General features: G+C 38.2%; 1 protein-coding gene across 1 annotated transcript in view; it reads right to left on the bottom strand.

The window, feature by feature from the left end:
• Positions 1-21,627, bottom strand: part of CLSTN2 (calsyntenin 2) — a 550,032-nt gene that overhangs the window by 169,655 nt on the left and 358,750 nt on the right. The window contains exon 3 of the mRNA XM_072143113.1: positions 3,377-3,572. Within this exon, the coding sequence (XP_071999214.1) occupies positions 3,377-3,572 (196 nt within the window). The remainder of the gene's footprint in view (positions 1-3,376; positions 3,573-21,627) is intronic.

Below are 21,627 nucleotides of genomic sequence, written 5' to 3'. Positions count from 1 at the left end.
CATATAGTGTCAATCAATGAACACCTACCTAGGCTGGAAAAAACGCAGCCAATACATCTTATAAACCATAGTTCTGAAATGTACTTGGGTAAGGGGATGTGCTTCATGGTTAGAGCCACCACAAAGGATGTGCCTCATGGTTGCAGCCTACGATGCTGATTAAATAGTTCACAATATAATGTATTACTGCCAAAAGAAAGTGAATATAGGATGATGACAAATACAAGTCGCACTCCTCAATGTCACATAGATACTTTCATTGTGAATATAATTGCAGTAAAAAATCTAGACTTGAAAAAGAATGTAATGGCAAATTACTGGGCAGACTGTGGACTAGCAGATGGTCATAGTATGAGGAATATGGCAGGAGGATGACCACATGAACAGCTATAAACCAGAGGTACAATGTGTTAATCACCTTAATACTGCAGAAAGCCACATAACTTGGCATAAAATCTCAGGAGCATAGCGAGGGGCTATTTACAAACTACTGGGTATAACAAACATGATAGGTACATTACACAGCATTACGGTTTAATGACAAAATAACTTGACTAAAACATCCAATAATTTGAACAGTTTTCAATGGGATTATGAGGCAATATGATTTGGTTTGACATATGTCTTTAGATGGATGGGTATTTGACCAAACAAGTGGACATACAGGATTGTATCCATTATATTTGTGCTGTTGATTATACTGCTGGTTTTATTAGTGTATTGGTCGGCAGAGCAGTATCATAAATTGCCAATTTGAGTTGTTAAAATTATTGAAATCATCTGTAAATCATACATTTTTGAATTAGTTCTATAAGTTGCATATTTCTGTATTTCATCATATTTTGTATTATTTTTTTGTTTAGATTTCATGTAACACATTGTAGTTACAAATCATAATACCAGGGGAAAAAGGACAAGAAAAACAAAAGTAACATACATTCAAATATTTACACTGATCATATGTATGTTTAACATCTTGTATGTTTTTATGATTCCCACTGCAGCACTCCAATAAGTAAAAAAAACAAGGTCATACAAACAATAACATCATTGCATTGCATTGCATCATTAAGAATATGGGATCTTTATGGATAGATGATTTCCATAATAACCTGTGTGGAAGGGCAGAATGTATGTCAACTTTCTTGATCTTTTGTTAAATGTAGTTTTCATGGTAAAAAGCAAGATTTATAGTAGAAGACATAATACACACCAACTGTCTAAGGTCCATTAACTCTAACTAGTGTAAGGGTGGCCCTAGAAACGAGGTTTGTTTATAGTTACAGGCAATTTTGATTGAATTCTGTTCTAAACCATTAGATAAATGCACCAAAGTATATGTTGTGTATAAAGTCATCATGAAGGTTTAGTCAAGTAATGGACATTGGGGCTCATGTACTAAGGGTCACGGATCACTTTTTCGTCGAACTGCACACGTTTTTAGGGGATTACATGGCTTGCACAGGTATTAACTAGTGATGTGTCGCACACGATCCTAAAAAAATTGTATTATCAAAATTTTCGAAACAATGCTGTTTCGTGATATGCGCACAGCATAGGCACAGCAGGCACGGCACAGCAAGGCATTTGCTAGCAGGTTACAATATTAACCATATTTTGCTCAGTTGAGGGCGGAAACATCTGTATTCTTTTAATATATTTAAAATGTTACTTTTTATATCTTTTGATGTTTTTTTTTCTTTTGGTTTGTATGTTTATGTTTAATAAACATTTTTTCATGAATCCAATTTAGTATAAAATCACAACATGACAAGAGATTTGAAAGTCTATAGACCAGACTATCCGCACTATCCCCCACCACAGGGAGGATATAATACCCTTCTGTGTTAAAGGGAACCTGTCACCAGGAGACCCATTTTTAGCACTCCCCCAGTCCCCACAGAGCATAGTACATACACTGCCAAAGTGTTTTTGTATAAAAAATAGGTTTTAAAGAAAAAAAGATACGTTAAATTGTACCTTTCATTAGCATCTGCTGTGTGACTAGGCAGTTGCCAATTGGGAGGGGCTGGAAAGGAGCAGTTCCCACCCACCCTTGGGAAACATGTGACCTTTTTAAATATATGAATAACTCCCAACACTCGGGATTGGCTGTAGAGGAGCATGGGGCGTCGCTAAGCCCAGTGATGGGTGTTTTCATATATTTGAAAAGGTCACATGGAGAAGCAATTTCCCAGTGGTGGTGGTGGGGGGGGACTGCTCCTTTCCAGTCCCTCCTGTTGGGCAACTGCCTAGTCACACAGCAGGTGCTAATGAAAGGTACAATATAACATCTTTTTTTCTGTGAAACCAATTTTTAATACAAAAACACTTTGGCAGTGTATGTACTATGCTCTGTGGGGACTGGGGGAGTGCTAAAAATGGGTCTCCTGGTGACAGATTCCCTTTAAGCAGTAATGAAAACTCTTGTAATCTTTTATAATGTGCACTGCTTTTATATAACTGTACCTTTGTTTAATAATGTTGCTCATTACAAGATAAAAACTTGTGTTACCATATATATATATTATATTAAGCACACTGGCCCGCATTTATTAAAGTTTTTGCGCTAGTTTCCTGTCTGACTTTACACTAGGAAGAACGTGCAAAATGCTTGTACATGTATTTATAAAGTGTCTGCGCCAGTTTTGTGTCATGGCTGCTCTGTGTCTGACAAGACAGAAAACTGTGCATCTAAAGGGAGTGTTAGTTATTAGTCGTGCAGCGCAGTTCTGTCCAACGTGCGACCGAATTGTGTCTGCACCACAATTCTACAGCATGAACAAAGTGCACCCGAAAAGAATGGTGCACACTTCCAGAGCAGTGCAGGGGGTGACAGATTCATAAATATAGTGGACCACAATTCATGGTTCTGGCACATAGTGCAGTTTGCACAGTATGTTTAATATATTTTTTTAAAATAAAATGTTGTAAACAGGAATAAGTAGACCCAAACCACAATGTTTGGGTCCATAACAAAGATTGCAGATTCTGGTCCCAGAACCCGGACACCAGCCATAAGTTTAAACTCTTAGGGGCTGCAGGTATAAACCCTTTAAATTCTGTGTCACAGGTGGCATTTAAATTCCTGCATTTAATTATGAATAATAATGAATTTTAATGCCAGTGCCATGCGGGCACACACACAGCCAGCATTAAAATGCGAGCAGCACTTAAAGGGTAAAACCTGCTACTAGTGCTGAGTGCTGGAAGTCGGTTCCGGTTCCCTTTTTATCAAGGTGCAGCCGAGCCCCATTTTGTTCGCCCATTTATTTTTTTGTCTATGTGGATTGTGAATCAACCTTATGTATTTTGTTTTTAATCCTTGAAACCACAATGAAACATGAGCTGACAATCATGACATCAGATAACGTACTTGTGAGATTTCTTCCAGTTAGCCCCACTTGGACCCGCTCCACAGTCGTATGCCTGGATGATGAAGGTGTATTCCTTTTGTAGTTCACAGTCAATTGGTCCTTTAGCTCTTAGGCGACCTTCTCCAGATGTTCTGTTCAGTACAACTGCCTCAAATGGAGTGTCTTGACCATGGATATTAAATGCACAGATTTCTCCTATTGGAATAAAAGAAATTAGAGAGTTGAGATTTTTTCACATCTTGCATTGTGCATGAGGACTTATTTACTAACAATTGTTCCAATATTTCCAGCTTGTTTCACCAATGTATAAGTGAGTTTGTACTTTAAGCTATTTTTTATACACAACGGTTATGGACATCTGGCCAATATTACAAAACAAAGTTCAAGAAAACTGCAATAACAGGGGGATGGGGAACTCCAGTTTATTCTTCCTATTTTATACGTTTTTTATCATTGATATATTATATTGATACATGTGTCTTTGTTGTTACTAAAGAATCTTTTGTATTATTCTTATATTCGGTGTGAATTTTTGGCTACAGTATATACAGTAAAGCATGTGCTGTTTTCTTTTGATGTCATGAAGGAGGCTTGGGTGTCTGCCAAGAAAATGGGTCTGCATAATATGGATCTTTATTTATAGATAGAACTTAAGTTTCCATAGCGCTTAACCAATGATGGGGTACAGACAGTATACAGATAGTGTTAGACAATTCAGAGAAATTAAATAATCAGACATTTGGAGTGAATGCCCTAATTTATTACGATCATCATCACTTCCATACATATAGCCATTTGAACAACCACTAAGAGTGACTGCTGCTCAGAATAATTGAGAACTTATTGTGCATAGCTCACATGTAATACAGACTACTTAGGAGGAAAATAGTGCAGGTGCATCTTGTCCAATTTATAATCCTACAAAGTTGATTATTCCTTGATTTATTCCTTTAGTCCCCATAACATGAGTTTTTTGCTCAAAAAAGGCATCCAGGTTCTTCTTGAACGTGTACAATCTATCAACAATCAAATCATCGTGGGGCAGAGAGTTCAGCTCTAACAGAAAAGAAACCCTGCCTACGGAAATGGTAAAATTGTATTCCCTCTAGTGGTAGAGGATGCCCCCTAGAACATTCCAAATGGAATAATTCCAGGGTTATCTGTCATTTTATTCTAATCCATCTATTTCCTTAATAAGATTAGTCACTCTCCTCTGTACCTGTCCCATTTCCACAAGGTCCTTCTCATACACTAGTGCCAAACATTGTGCACAGAATTCCATGTCTCATCAGATTAGTGATTTGTAGAAGAGCAATCAACAAGAGCTGGAAGATACTCCCTTTCTTGATATCATAAACTTGAATCTGACACAGTCATTAAAAATGTCAAGTTAATATTTATTATTTATTTGTTTATTTTACAAATTTAAACTTTGGAATCTGTTTCTTTTGGAAATAGATGGTTTGGTTTGGCTATTATACGATGCAGAGGGAGCAACATGACACAGTGTTGAAAAGTGGGTATGGAGAGGGCTCACGACAGATCCCTCTCCTTGCAGAGTGCATGTTTGCTACATATTGCAGCAAACACACTCTGGTATCACTTGTGGTATTAACCATTTAAATGTCTCTGGCCAAGCTGTCAGTGGCATGCACACTGATCAGTCATCGGGGAAAAGCAATTGTTTGTCTAGGCTAGACTCCCAAGTCCACCATGCACCCTGATCATTGAGCATCTGTCAAAAGCAGACGCTTAGAGATCCCTAGAAAACCTGCCGTATATTACAATACTGCAGTATTGCAGCATATGGTAAAAGTAATCAGACCTTCAACGGTAATAGTACGCATTGGGAGTCATAAAATAAAACTAAAAAACATAAACATATTAGGACAAATTCATTTTTTGTCAATTCTACCATATTTGGAATTTTTTTCCTACTTCCCAGTACATGGTATGGGATATTAAATACCCTCACTCAATCTTACAATTTATTACGCAGGAAACAAATCCCTCATATAGTTCCATAGATGGAAAAATAAAAAAATAATTGGATTTTTGAGCGTTGGGAGCAAAAAAAGGACACACAAAAACTAAAAAGGGCCAAGTCATTAAGGGGTCAAGCTAGCACAGAGGTATAACTTTCCTTTTTCACATCCTGCACAAATTATTTGGATGTTCCTCACCTATTTATTTAACTTCTTAAGATTGCTTCAACTGATATAATAAGAACACTGTAACCTAAAATGTGCACAAACATTTATACTGAATTTAAAAATCCATTTGATTGTTTTCTGAACTACTTGTCTCATTATTTCAGTGATGCCCTAATTATTCATTGCTATCTTTTTGCATTTCATACTCATTTAGCGACATTTCGAGGCTGTCTCTTACAACCTTCCTCGTAACTTTTTCTATTGTCTTTTTTAGCACTGGAATTACTTTGTGCACTCATTAATTTCCTGGGCACATACAGCAGCTTAGTGATAATTACTGTAACAAAAGTCTTAATTATCTTCATCGCGGCATGGACTGGATAGTTATTGTATGATAATAATAGACCTCTAAACTCTTTTATGTGCTAAAAATAACAATAGCCGCACTTGCACTTTTTGTGACCTCATGCACTGAAGAAAATTTCTTGCTTTATTTAATGTAGCTAACAATCTCTCTACTAGTTAAACAACTGAAATTTGCAGACTTACCCATATATACTCGAGTATAAGCCCACCGAGTATAAGCTGAGACCCCTAATTTTACCACCAAAAACTGGGAAAAACTATTGACTCGAGTATAAGCCGAGAGTGGGAAAATGCATTGCTCACAGACTCCCCCAGTATATAGCCAGCAAGCCCCCAATAGTATATAGTCAGCCAGCTCCCAGTAGTATACAGCCAGCCCCTGTAGTATGCAGCCAGCCAGCCCCATGTAATATACAGCCTGCCAACCCCCAGTGGTATACAGCCAACCCCTAGTAGTATACAGACAGCCCCATGTAGTATACAGATGTGTCCACAGCCTCCAGAGCACTACTATCCAGATCTATATCACTTCTGGTGAGAAGATAGTGGTCAAGACAGTGAACAGCATTTCTCCGGGTGCTAAATCCATGACATTCGTGCACCAACTGCCTCATTAGCTTTCAGATTAAAATTAGAATTTCCCAGAAGTGACATCATGGACAAAAGCCATAAATTAATTTTTTAAATCATAGTCTGTTTCTTTGCCGACAGATTCTAATGCTTGAGGAGAAGGCCGTTATGGGGGCCTTGATCTGGCCACATAATTTGTGACCGGATCATGGCCCCCGTAGACTTCTATGGCTTCTGGTAAGACGCGGTATGTCACTGCACCCCCATGGAGTCGCCTGCCATTTAAATGCTGATTTAGCCAAACCCAGACCAAATGTCTTTTTTATTGTAGTAAACAAATTATATAACCATTTGCTGTATCCCTGACAATATCCATTGTCTGTCACTGCCCAATTAGAGATGAAGATCTGGTGAAACGCGCTTCAGGGCAGATGGGACAAACTCGACCACCAAGTGTCAATGCCCTGTATATTTGCTGTTAAATGGAAGGCTCTTAATTAGTCAAAGTCTGGTTGAGCAGGTATCCATTTTTCCCACTGCTCTTAATTTATTTGTAAAACATTTTAGGTAAGCTCAGGTCTTGTGTAATACAAAATACTCAATAATCACCTTGTAAATTGAATCCAGCACTGACTGGTAGATGATTTGGTATTCAGCTTACTTTTAATAGGCTATATATACTGTCTACTGTAAGCTACATCATTGACTATCCAATTACAGTTAGCTTTATCAGACTGTGCAGTAACACATGGGATGCTTAGTTCTTCAATATAAAACACCCATCATTTAATGTGCATGGTGCATTTTGCACAGTGTAATACAGCATTATACTTGTATATATGTTACACATACAATTACATATACAAAATAATAATAAAAATATGAATGTATGATTTTTAGGAATGTAGCTAGTGAATCAGACTATGACATACAATATTTTTGCGCCACAGATGGTACGATATCTATGTGGGAAAAATAACACAACACCCAGTTTGATGTTTGATGTCAATTATTACAAACGCATTTACAAGTACAGCTCACTGCTGTTTTTCAAAACCAGAATTTAATTGTTATTCTTACATTGATTGAAGAAATAGTTTATTTTTTGTTGTTTACAACAAACAAATTTGCACAGCAGAAGTGATTTCCAAATGTATCACTAAGTCTCCATAATGTGTATTAAAGTAGAATTTTTAACAGTAAAATTTATCACAGATAGAACAACATTAAGATCTGATTCATTTTGCAGGCTCTTAGCTGGTGGTCCGTGTGACATTGACGGGTGAGCACAGCTCAACCCGCAATGTTCATAGGAAATTGGACACAAAGATGGGAAGGATTAGCCGCCATGACAGAGCCAATAGAAGTAATAGGTCCATGAGTTCCCCACCATTTGTGCAGCTAGCTCATTGCCAAAACACATCAGGGGTGGTGTATTAATTGTAAATGTACAGGCTCCATGCCTTACCCTGCTAGTGTTCACTCTATTGTAACACCTAGGAATAGTGTATTGATTATGCAGCATAACAATTTTTTTTCAGCTTCATTTTACATTCATTTTTTTTTTCCGGAGGTTGTGATAAAAAATTTGATTTTGCCATGGACCTCACAACACGCTTGCTGATGACAATTTTACAAGAATTGGTAAATATTCGGTTGTACTTTGTGTGGTATTTGCAAGATGCGGGAAAAGTTGTAGTCTCCCTTTAGTCCTTAGTATTCTATAGATATATGTTTTTTTGATGGTTGGGACAGATATCAAACTGTGACAATCATTTCTACAATCACCAATCTACACATAGGAAAATGTTAACCCGGCTGTATACATGATGCAAGATTTGGTATAGGCACATTGTTGTTGATGGAATATTAACTTACAGCCAGACTAGGCGTTCATTCACCACTAATACACTAGCAAATACCGTCCCAATCATATTATTCATCACTTGTTTATTATTTTTTAACCGCATATCATTAAAAGTTACATTTTAGGGATCCATTTATATTGTAATTGTCTTATCTATAAGGGGATGCAAGTTGGGGGACTACTCCACCCAATTACTTGTACTTCTTTTCCCCAGGTGTATGCTGGTAAATACAGGTAGTCCCCAAGTTACGTACAAAATAGGGTCCATAGATTTGTTCTTAAGTTGAATTTGTATGTAAGTCGAAACTGTATATTTTATAATTGTAAATTAAGACAAATTATTATTTTTTTTTTGCTCCAGTGACAATTGGAGTTTCCACATTTTTGCTGTAATGGGACCAAGGATTATCAATAAGGCTTCAGCTGATTATTGCAATCGGGGAGTATAGTAAATCATCCAGAGAGCTTCACCAGAGGTCACAGGGGCAGAGGAGTTCATTTTTAACTAGGGGTCATCTGTAAGTCGAGTGTCCTTAAGTAGGGGACTGCCTGTAGTTGCCAAAATGGTTCCCATTCAGTGAATTAGTGGTTGATATATTGTCTTACTTGGAGCTCAAGGACCTTTACTGCCTCCTGCTGCATTATATAGTTTGGTAACATACATCTAATTGAATATAAGAGAATTCCTAAAGAATTCATTTGGAATCTGACAGAAAATCTTGGTATTGTTCTTTATGGGGAACATAGAAGAATAGGAGACCATGACAGAAGGTAACGGTTGCTGTTATACCTCCATATAATATTGTATGACGCTTGTGTGAATTAGCCATAAACCAACTCATTTGCGAGTGTTGTACTAGTCCCTGCTGGATTTTGGTACCCAGACACTAAATACTACTCCTAATGTTGCCTGGAGAAATATTGTATTTTTATCCTTTACATTCAGGTGAATTTCATATTCATTTCTAACTCCATAGTATGTATTATGGTATTTCACAGGATTTTATCCTGACACCGCACATTATCTTATGCCAGTTCAGCAGTAAATGGTTGTATCATGTCCTCTGAGGTATGTAACAAGGATAATAATAAAATATCTGCTAACGATCTGTTACCTTGAACATATTACATTTACATATCTGCATCCATCAGTGGGTGGATAAAGGTATGTTCATGAATCTGGATTCTAAATCCAGAGAGAATCTACAGTAACAGAACTGGCAACTCATGTAAACCGCACTTCATTCAAGCTCAATAAAGAGCTAAAAGAAATCAACAGATTTATTATTCATACAGATTCCAAGGGGAGAATTTTACAGATTGGCTTCAATGGTCTAATATGGTTAATTCATCAGCAATTCATAGTTAATTTACCATTTATAGGATAAATGATAACTTAATTATTGTTGTAACTGATGTTTTTTGCCACTCATTTTGAGACAGGATTTTTTTCCAGTATAAATACACCAGGAGGTCCCACAGTTGTGTTGTCCCTTAAATTCATCACTCCCAGCGAAGTGTTTTATTTGGGTAAAATTCGACCCTGTTCTTGAGAGTTGTTGGGACAATTAAGTTAACTGCTATATTGTGTCAACTTCAGCCCCTTTGAAGGGGTTGTCTTGGTTCATTCATTTCTTACAGTTCTGGTCCAGCACAGCACCTCCCATTACAACCAGAATCTATCGGTCTACCGGTGGTGAGGTTGTGTTGACTACTTTCATCCACTACATCCTCTGGATTCAACCTTCTATACAATCATAGGCCGGGTAAGATTGGAGCCGTTGCAATAGACTACAGGTAAAGACAAGTCAATGGGGCACATTTACTTACCCGGTCCATTCGCGTTCCAGTGGCGGCTTCTCGGACGAGCGTTCGGGTCTTCCGGCGATTCATGAAGGTCCTGCGCCCGATGTCCACCAGACGTGCCCCGGAGTTCATCGTCTTCATCGTGGTGCATGTGAGTATGGCCCGTGCGACCAATTTTTTTTTTTAAATGCGGCGGTTTTTCCAAATCCGTCGGGTAACCATTCGGCCACGCCCCCGATTTCCGCCGATGCGCCATAAACTGATCGTGTGCGCCAAAATCCCTGGGCAATTCAGGGAAAATCGGCGCAAATTGGAAATATTCGGGTAACACGTCGGGAAAATGCGAATCGGGCCCTTAGTAAATGACCCCCAATGTATTTTTTTTTACATTTTTCTATGATTCCATTATAGATTTGTTTACTTCATGTGAACATAAACTTTTATTCACAACATTCCATCATATTTAAAATATAACTAATGTGATTAATTGTCAATTGATTCTCATCTATATACAATGTTAGTTTTAAAATTTAATATAATGGATTTTTACTCATTCATTTTTAGCATGTATTTCTACCTAAAGTAGAATTAAAATACATTACAGAGGGCATATATTTCACCCAGATGGACACACATCAGTTCCCACCTGTGATTCAAGTGCATCGCCCTAATTCCATGACTGTCAGGAAGATGGATCAGGTTAAAGTCTATGACTGAGGTCCACCAAGATAAAACAAGAGATAATTTAGTTCAGGGACTTGCTGTCAAGACTACTTTAGAAAGAAGAGACGTGACAAAGGTACCGCTTCCTTCTGCTAATAACAGCCGTGGTCTATGGAAACCTTGGTCTTATGAAGCTCCCGTGTGACATTTGGACAGCTGTACTACGTAATCCAAGATGGTAGAACGTTCATCTTGGAGAATTGTGCCTTGTAAAATCAATGGAGCAATTACACTTGTTACAAATTGTCCAGATGTAGGAAATTCTTCTTCATAATACTGTACATGGATGCTTTACTACCACTAATATTTCCGAAGACGTTAACTATAAACTTAAAGGAAAATCAATAAGTAAAATTTATAAAAGAATATTGTTATAATACTACTTTGCTCAGCGTAATTGTAAAAATATAAAACATGAGACATACATTGTAGGTGTTATTAGGTAAAATATGTCTGTTTTTCTGTTGAAAAAACACATGTCACCTTTCTGTTATGGTTATTTTTTCAACAAGTACGTATAGTTTGGAGTTTTTATTATGGAGCAGAGCATCTTCTGTAGATTGAGCTTGCTTCTATTTTTTTCTTGCCATTCTTTATAGAGCTTACCATGCATTTATAAATTCATTTATACGTACATTTTAAACACATATACATGAAAACAGAACATTTTACAGCACTGTACACATTACACCCATACCCACACATACAGTACATTATAAACCCATATATAGACACTTGTGCATTATATTTACAATCCTGCATGTATAATGTATACCCTAGCACATATGTCCAGGATCCTTATCAATGGCAACAGAAGGCCACAGTCTAGACTGATGTGTAGCCCTGCAGGTTGAATCACATGGAGAAGTATATAGGATGTTAAAAATTCCCGATCCTGCTACAACCCCACCCCCTGAGCTGAAGGATGCCTTTGGAGGATATACTGCTGCATAGCAAATCTCCATTCCTTAGCTTTGCGTTAGGTCGGGTGGTCTGGCCCCCCGACACTGCGGGCCCCATAGCAGCTGCTGTGGCTGCAACCCTAGAAGTTACTCTCCTATAGAACTCCTTTATTTCAATGCATTATATATCTGTTTTTGTTCTGGAAACAGCATTGTTACTAAAAGAAAAATGCTGATGTCCTAGCTAGAAGAAGTAAGACACTGAATAGCAAATGTTTTGATGATAATGCCACAATTACTTTTAACTATTACAGTGCCTCATTATTTTTTATCTTAAGTTTTTTTAAGGCAACTTTTTTGCAGGCACAGAGAGTACACATTGTAATCGGCTTGTTATCGGGCTTTTCTCAGCCAAGCTTTTGGGAATGAATTTGCAGATAGTGAGCATATGGCAAATTTAGAAACACATGTTAAAATGTAACTGAGTGCTTACACTTCATTACTATTTCACTAATTTCAGACAAGCTCTGAACAACACTGAACTTATATATGATCAGTAGCTGATCAGCAGACTTTCTTTATCTCAAATTACCATTTTTAACTCAAGTTACCATTGGTAGAGTTTACTGTAAGTTTACTACAAAACTGTTGGAGTTGCTCATTGCAAACAGTCAGATTACGTTTACTGCTTTGGAAAAATAAAAGCTGTGATTGGCTGTCCATGATCAGTTTTGCACCCAGATACATACCAGATAAATCCACCCCAAAATGATTTGTATAGTGAGAATTATATGGTATATACAGAGGCATAACTTAAAGTTGGTGGGTCCCATTGACCCCTTTACAGCTTCAGGGTCTGGTGCCTTCACCCTAACTAACATCCACTAGTTCTACCACTGGGTCCACTGGTGGATCATTTGCTGACACAATTTGCTGACAATGGTGGCTCAGTTCCAGTTCACTAAGTAACCTTTACAAATGAAAGTACTTAAATACAGCCATAGATATATGTATGACTGCACTTAAGAGTACTGGAGGTGTATTCTCAAACAGCTGTGTTCTTTGATCTCTATATTCAAACTGCTTCCCAGCCTTTATCCTGCTGTAATATCTAACCAGAAGCCTATTTCTGCCTTGAGATATCACATAAGAATGATCAAAAAAATTATGGATATGCAACTCTCCAGGTCTTCTACCCAACAATGGAGCCTTTTATGATAAAAACAGCCAATTCCCCTGAATTGCTGTGTCCTTGTTTGGTCTGAACCGAGGGATATATAGGGGATAATATGAAGAGATCATCTCAGTAATCTATTGCAGAGCCTTTTGTAATTTTTTTGCTTACCCTCTCACCATTTATAAGCATTTCTTAGTGTGTAATGACAGGTATAAAATGTGATGAATAAGTTGAAAAGAATAGATTATATATAACACACAATGTTTTTAGGATCAGGTTCTTTATGAAAAAACTCCAGGCCCATGACTAAGAAGTAAAAAACAAAAGATGCAGGTCTCAACATATGATGTGTACGACTGTATTGAAAAAAGATGAAATCTGGCATACAAGCCTGGAATATGCACAATTCCTGACACACTGCCAGGAATTGCACCTTTTCCCCAATGCACCACTTCCACTCCGAGTGGGCATGGAGGGGTGTCGAGGGGCCAAGGGCAGCGGCATTGTGGGCTAGCATGGGGTCTATCTACCCCACGCCTGCATACTGCAGATAGCCTGCGCCCATTTAGCCACAGGCTAGGGCACCTCTCTGAGCCAAGTAAGACCTAGCACAGAGGTGTCCCGCTGGTACAGTGCAGCTGCCCACCGGGATTTATCAATGCCGGAGCCTCCTGATAGATGAGGACTGTGCTGGGGCTGGCAGCTCCTTCATTAAAATGTGTGTGCCCCAGAATCTGTATTACTAGAGTGCTGGATACCATGCCTTTTCCTTGTTCCATAATAATTTAGTCCCTGAGCTTGTACAACATATGAAATCTATGGATGTCTCCATATTCGTCAATATGATGCTTCCCTTTAAAGTTTTCATGAATAATCACAGTGAAGATCTAGTTTTCTTTCTTACTTCATGTAGCTCTAAGTTAAAAGTCAGTGATGATTAATTGAATCTTCAAGGCCACAGTGTGGCTTGGAAATAAGGTCCCTGCAGTAGTCTATTTCACGGTCTGTAATATACGGTGCTTAAGCTAATATTGTACCTTTCATGGGTCAATGACAGCATCTAATTGTTGGGCCGCACACGAGTCCTCTTCCCTATTTTAATTAAAATGTATGTCAATTTCATTGAACACTGCTCTATTGATGCTTAAAAGACTAATTCCCTTCGGTCAATTAACCCTTGTGATCCTGGACAGGATCTCCTTGGAATACATATTTGTGGTCATATACATTGCTGCAGGCTACATGATGAAGCGGATTCAGCAGTGAATCGTCCACTCAGGACAGAGTTAAAGATTGTACACCAAAGGTGTCAGCAAAGAACAGCAAGTGCTTTAATGAGCTTCATTTTATGGAGGCAATATTGTGCCAGATGTTGTTTCAGGTATTTTGTGGAACATGAATACATTATCTTTCTAGCCCATGAAATAGGGGCTGCTGAATCCTGACAATTCGGCAAGAGAAATTAATAGCCTGGAAACGAGAGGGAGAGACAAAGATTGAATGCCTTCCTTCCCTTAGCTTCACCGGCCAACTTGTAGGAATGTGCAGACTGTTATAGCAAGCGTCCTAGCTATGATTGATCAGTCAGCGAGATACCATAATTGTAATATGATTTTTATATATGTAATATCCATAAATTAGTTTCAATCATGTTCATACTGTAACAATATTATACATTCTAATATTAATATACATTATAATTTATAGTATATAAAATGTATACAAGCAAAAGACTGACTTTGTAGATTTGCTTACGGATCAGTTCTACTATCATTCAAAGTAAGATTTTATTATTTTACTACACCAGAATTTTATAGGTGTTTGACCAATCCGTAAGGTTTTAGAAAAAAAAAGTAGCCATGGAAAGAGCAGGTAGAGTGAGTGGAGCTTCATATTGCCACAGAATATGATGCAGCTTTGTCGGGATGTTGTCATTGTCAGCAGTGTAAAAGAGTGAAAATAGTTATTTTCATATTGCACTTAAGAGGGTAGTATTCAGGTAATAAACTAAAGACATAAGATGTATGGCACACGTGCAATGAAGCTGGGGTATTATCCAAGCTTCACTTGCCACAACAAGAGAGGAGGCATCTTGGGATCTTTTTGGGTAGCTAGAACATAGTCATCCTTAACTAGGTATTTGTTGGTGGAGTCCTCTTAACATGCTATGAGTATGGAAAATATTCAGACCCCTTTACATTTTTCACTCTTTGTTTCATTGAAGCCAATTGGTAAAACTAAAAAAGTTTTTTTTTCCGCTCATTAATGTGCACTCTGCACCCCATCATCACCCTAGAAATGTGGATATTTTTTCTCATTTATTAAACAAAAAAAAACTGAAATATCACATGGTCACAAGTATTCAGACTTTTTGAGCTAGTACAGATATGAGTCTTCTTGATAATGGCGCAACATGTTTTTCAACCCTTAATTTTGGATTCCTCTGGCATTCTTCCTTGCAGATCCTCTCCAGTTCCTTCAATTCGGATGGTGAACATAGGTGGAGGCCATTTTCAAGTCTCTCCAGAGATGCTAAATTGGGTTTAGGGCAGGGTTCTGGCTGGGCCAGTCAGGGATGATCACAGAGTTGTTCTGAAGTCACTGTTTTGTTATTTTAGCTGTGTGCTTAGGGTCATTGTCTTCGTGGAAGGTCAACCTTCAGCCCGGTCTGCGGTCCAGAGCCCTCTGGAAGAGGATATTTGTATGTGGCAGTATTCATCTTTCATGCAATAGTAACCAGTCATCCTGTCCCCGAAGCTGAAAAACACCCCCATAGCATGATGCTGCCACCACAATGTTTCACTGTTGGGATTCTCTTTTACAGTTGATGAGCAGTGCCTGGTTTTTCCAAGCATACTGCTTAGAATTAACACCAAAAGGTTCAATCTTGGTCACATCAGACCAAAGAATCTTATTTCTCATCGTTTGGGAGTCGTTCATGTGTTTTTTTGCCAACTGTATGATGCTTTCATATGTTGCGCACTGTAGAGAAGCTTCCGTGTGCACACTCTGCTCTAAAGTCCCAACTGGTGGAGGGCTGCAGTGATCGTTGACTTTGTAAAACTTTTCTCCCTACTGCATCTCTGGAGCTCAGTCACAGTGATCTTTGGGTTCTTTTTTACCTATCTCACAGGGTACTTCTCCCACAATTGCTTAGTTTGGCTGGAAGGCCAGGTGGAGGAAGAGTTGTGGTCAGCCCAAGCTTTTTTCATTTAAGGATTATGGAGGCCATTGTGCTCTTAGGAACCTTAAGTGCTAAAAAATTATTTTGTAACCTTGGCCAAATCTCTGCCTTGGCACAATTCTGTCACTGATCTCCTTAAGCAGTTCCTTAGACCTCATGTTTCTCATGTGCACTGACATGCTCTGTGAGGTCTTAAATAGACAGGTTTATGCCTTTACTATGTAGGTCCAATGAGTTCAATTTAACACAGTTGGACTTTTTAGGCTGCTTTAGAATTTAAAAAAATGTGTACTGGGGTCTAGTTATAGACCAACTGAAAATTATGTCAAACTTTTGTTACACCTAAAATTGAAATGGTCAATTATATTTAGAGAACACCCACATAGTGCCATAGTAACACATCCATACAGTATACACTTCAAATCATTCCTTACATTTCAACAAACTGTAGTCAGTAGTCAAGTATTTGTACTTAAGGAACACTGCTGTAATACCTAACCAGAAGCATCCTTCTGCTCTTACATAGGGTGAAGAGGAGAAGTAGGTGATGTGACATCTCACAGAAAGTGTACCACAGTCCGGCTTCAATTCTAGGATATCAAAGCATTTTTCAAAATAGTATGGCTACACAGATCTCCAGGGATGTTACCTATTTCTGTCTGTAGCTTTGTAAATTTGAGAATTTTGGTAGACTCTCTTTAAGGCATGATTAGTGGAGAACTATTGTAGGGGATGGTCACTGCTATTCTGCCTGCAGCGCCTAGGTACATCTGAAATTCAGATTCACACTCTGTGTGCGTTATCCCAAACCTAAAAGGTACAGGTAACATGGTTTCATTATTTAAAAGCACAATAGACCTAAGAGGTTAACCGTTCATAAAAATATTGAAAGATCCCTACAGCGTTTAATCAACTATTCTTTCCCCTACAGTGTTTTCTCCAAGAAAGCTGCTTAAAGTCCATAGGCTTAAGCCTCTAATTTCATCTTGGCATGCCTCCATCTCTCAGCCGTAATCTCTGAATTAAGTAGAAATTCTGCACATGAAAATAAATGCTCAGACCATAGAGGTCACTATTCATTATGCAAACAAATTCTATATAACCCCTTTTCTTTTAGTTTAGTGTCTAACATGTGGCACTATAATTCCCAGGATTCACCTGAAATTAGTATATTACATTTTTTACATTACCACAATGCACTGGGTCAATCGCCTATAGATTTGTCAGCACAGAACAGATTTCCACATGCAATTCTCTAATGCGATTACTACTGTAATACAACACAATATCCCGACATGATAACAAAAGCCTTTAAGGTTGTTTAGCACCACCCTCACCAGTGGAAACATAAATGAATATAAAGGTGTATTTGGATTCACTATGGGGGGCGGTATAGATAGCGGCTAATAGCTATTAGGGGATATAGTAGTGTCCCTTTAGAAAGCCAAAATTCGCCTTGTCCCCAACTAGGTAGCCAGTGGCCACACACTGACATAAAAAAACATTCAGCATTTGAGTTTCTGTTGAGCTTTCACAAAATCACTTTGCCTTGTGAGACGCTGCCTGATTTCAGATTATCCATACCATGTCTGACATGTCCATTTCTCAAACCGGATGGATTGAGCAAGCTCGTGGTTTTGGTTTTTCATCGCTAGAAATCTCTACAGTGTAGGAGATTCTGTTCATATAGAAGCTCAATATATTGGACTTATAGGGAAAATCCATTTTGGATGGATTAAGAGACAGAGAAATCCATAACTTTAATCAGTATAACAACTGTTGCTATCAGTAAGAACCATCCGAGTCCACGACAGAGATAACACAAAAATGCAACATAGAAATTGCTTTTCCTGTACAATTATTCAGATGCATGTATAAATTCATACTATCTGATAAAGGGAGTTGGGTTTTCATTTCTCAATTCCTAGGAGGTTCCTCTGTTTCTTTCCAGGCCACTTATTCTATGCTATTTATCATAAGCACCCACTGCAGTCCTTCATACATCACAGGAGTAACATACAACCCTCATAGATACTTATTTATAAAAAAGACTTGTGGCAAAGTAACTTAACACAATACATAAAAAATGCAACTACACACAGGGGCCTCCTTTCCTGCCCTCTCCTGTATCCCCAGTAATATAAATATATATATATATATATATATATATATATATATATATATATATATATACAGTATATATATACAGTAGTGGATTATAATATAGGCAGTTTGGGCAGTAGCCTGGGGCCCAAGCCTTCTAGGGGGCCCAAGGCCACCCAAACCACTCACAAAATGCTATACTGAGAATGACCTTCAGGCCTGTAATCCTCACACATCTGTTCCTGCTTTCAAAACACAAGTACACAAGAGCTATTTTAGGACCTTTAAATGTCCTCCAAAGATCCTGAAACCAGAGATTGAAAGCATGCAGAAGGGATGCATCCTTCATTCCCCAAGAAGCTGATTCTAGACTTGATGATTTATTCCAGACTTGTAGGGGCCATAATAATTATATAGCCCATGGCCCATGACAGTTTTAATCCACCCCTGTATGTATATAAAATATATTATAACACCAAACCAGCTCCTGGATATATCTTGATAGCAGGAGTCTGTTTTAGTACCCGACCATATACATGTACATATAGATACTCATGCATAATAGAATATATATATATATATATATATATATATATATATATATATATATATATATATATATTTACCTGAAATATCTATATATACCCATACAAAGTCCACTATTTTATAATTACATTTATATAGTTATACACATATATACAAAAAGCACACAAAATATAATCTATTTCCTTGGGGTAAGTGCTGTTCATCTAGAAAGGGTCATCTTACTACAGAATATCACTGAATGCTGTCAGTATATACTTTATGGATTTTGGCTAATGCTTCTAAAAGAAATGGAGTCACAACAAATTCAGCATGAAATTTAGGTTTTGGAGAGTTATGATGAGGTTCCAGAAGGTGATGATACAACTTGAAATACTGGGATCTGCAAATGTACCATATATTGTTGTACATGGAAATAGACTTCATTTTTTTTTGTTCAACAATAAATTTCAATTCTTGTACATCAATCACAAAATAAGACATCCCCTGAAAATAAGACCTAGTGACACTTTAGGAGCAAAAATTAATAAAAGACACTGGGGCAGATTTATCACGTGTCTGAAAATCAGAATATTTCTAGTTGTCCATGGCAACCAATCACAGCTCCCCTTTAAATTATTCATGAGCCCTGGTAAAATGAAAGCTGAGCTGTGATTGGTTGCCATGGGCAACTAGAAATATTCAGACAGCTTGATAAATCTGCCCCACTGTCTTATTTTTGGGAAACAGGGTACTAAATGTATTTTGTGCTTATCCACACTGCTGTAGTTAAAGGGGTTGTCAAAGATCTCTAGTGGGTGCTACAGCCCACAACTAACAGAGGCTAGTAGTGGTGATGGAAGGTGCCAGGCTGGATTGGAGGTAAGTGGCAAGGTAAGTAAACATTTCTTTCATTTCATTTTTTTGACACAATTTGGGGCCAGTAATAAAAAAAAAACATTTACAATCCTGGACAACCCCTTTAAACTGTAGGACACCTCAACCAATATGAACTTGACCTTTTGAATGGCTTTTGTTATACTTGATGTCCATTTAAGTCATGCTTTAACACTCTATTTAACCAAGTGTTAGGCTGAATTTCACAACTGAAAAGGCATATAGAAGTTACAAAGCAGGATCTCTACATTCACTAAATACCCTTTGTGATTAAAAAATTATTTAGAATCACGTATTGATTTCATTCCTTTAAACTGAATTTTGTCAACAATTTGCAAAACATAGTGCACACAATTGATAGCGTTGCCAGAAAATAATAGGGGGCAAGCGTACAAGCTGTTTTCTTGTAATTGTAGGCAGCTTGCTTATAAGCTGTTCCCAAAGCTTCCACATATTGTACAGTAGCTGCTTTCCAGGGAAGAGCATTTACACTAATGATGTTTAGTAAGGTTGAGACAAACACTTCAAGAGTCGTAAGACTAATTTCTATGAACAAGCAAGAGAAAAAAAACCTACATTTAGTAAATAAAATTATGTCCTATACTTAGTAGTGGATTTTATAGGCAGTTTGGGTGGTAACCCAGGGCCCAAATCTTCTAAGGGACCCATGGTCACCCAAACCACTCAAAAAATATGATACTGAGAAGGGCCTTTACCCCTAAAATTATCTTACATCTATTCCTTCTTTCAGTACACATGTACACAACAGCCATTTCAGGGACACATGCCCCATTCTCCAAGAAAGAGATTTTTGTACCATATGTCGGAAAGGACTTCCAGGCTTGTAGGGGATACAGCCCAGGTTCCTACGGTAGTCGTAATCTGTCCCTGCCTATACTGTGCTATGAAAATACTCACAAATATGTCAAGGCTTCAGTATATGCAGTTATTTTTCACTAATTCCAACTTTCACTTTCCAAGTAAAATTACCCATACCACCATATTAAAGGTTCATGCTAAGTGCAGTACCGTATGACCCTGCATGGTCCATAATTTCAGTTGCTGCTCCAGTACTATGCAGGGACTCTTTGCATTATATATGAGCACATGTTCTGGTTTTAATGGACCGAGTATGGTCTAGTGTTGGGGTGCCAATTTTCCCAGGGGCTACATCAGCCTCGTGGTTGCCATAAAGGGGCCAACTGTCATTTTATTACTGTATAAATGTATCTACTTGAGCTGTTTAGTAGTTAAATTCATACAGTGTAATGATTACAACCAGCTCTTTGAGGGCAACCACAATGCTGAACATAGTGCCCCCACAGCAGCAACAGTGCCACAGTGCACCGCAGCAGCCACAGAGCCCCCACTGTGTCCCTCCAGCAGTCACAGTGTCCCCACAGCATCCCCCAAGCAGTTACAGTGCCCCTCCAGCAGCAACAGTACCCTCACAGTGCTGCTAGTAGCCACAATGCTTGTAGTGCCCCCCATGTGTGCTGGCTTCACACAGATGCACACTGGAGCAAAGAAGAGGACAGCTGCTGCTTCTGGGGAGCGAGGAAAGGTAAGTATTGTAGTTGCCCAGCACCAATTCTGCACTCCTGACAAGCGCAAAATAGGGGCAGGGAGGCAAGAACCGGGCCGGATAAAACAAGGCCATGTGCCAGATTTAGCCTGCGGGCCTTGTGTTTGACACTCGTGGTCTAGTGGCCCAAACCATAATCCCAGACATCTTTTTAAATTATTAAGATAAGTATTCTGTCTACGATTGTTGGTAATTATATGGATTAGAGATTTAAGTCTACAGGCAGTCCTCGGGTTACGTACAAGATAGGGTCTGGAGGTTTGTTCTTAAGTTGAATTTGTATGCAAGTCGAAACTGTATATTTTATAATTGCAGATCCAGACAAAAAATTTTTTGGCCCCAGTGACAATTGGAGTTTAAACATTTTTTGCTGTAATGGGACCAAGGATTATCAA

This window comes from Engystomops pustulosus, chromosome 3, assembly GCF_040894005.1.
Source record: "Engystomops pustulosus chromosome 3, aEngPut4.maternal, whole genome shotgun sequence".
Classification (NCBI taxonomy): Eukaryota; Metazoa; Chordata; class Amphibia; order Anura; family Leptodactylidae; genus Engystomops; species Engystomops pustulosus.
This window is presented reverse-complemented; position numbering and strand designations above follow the sequence as displayed.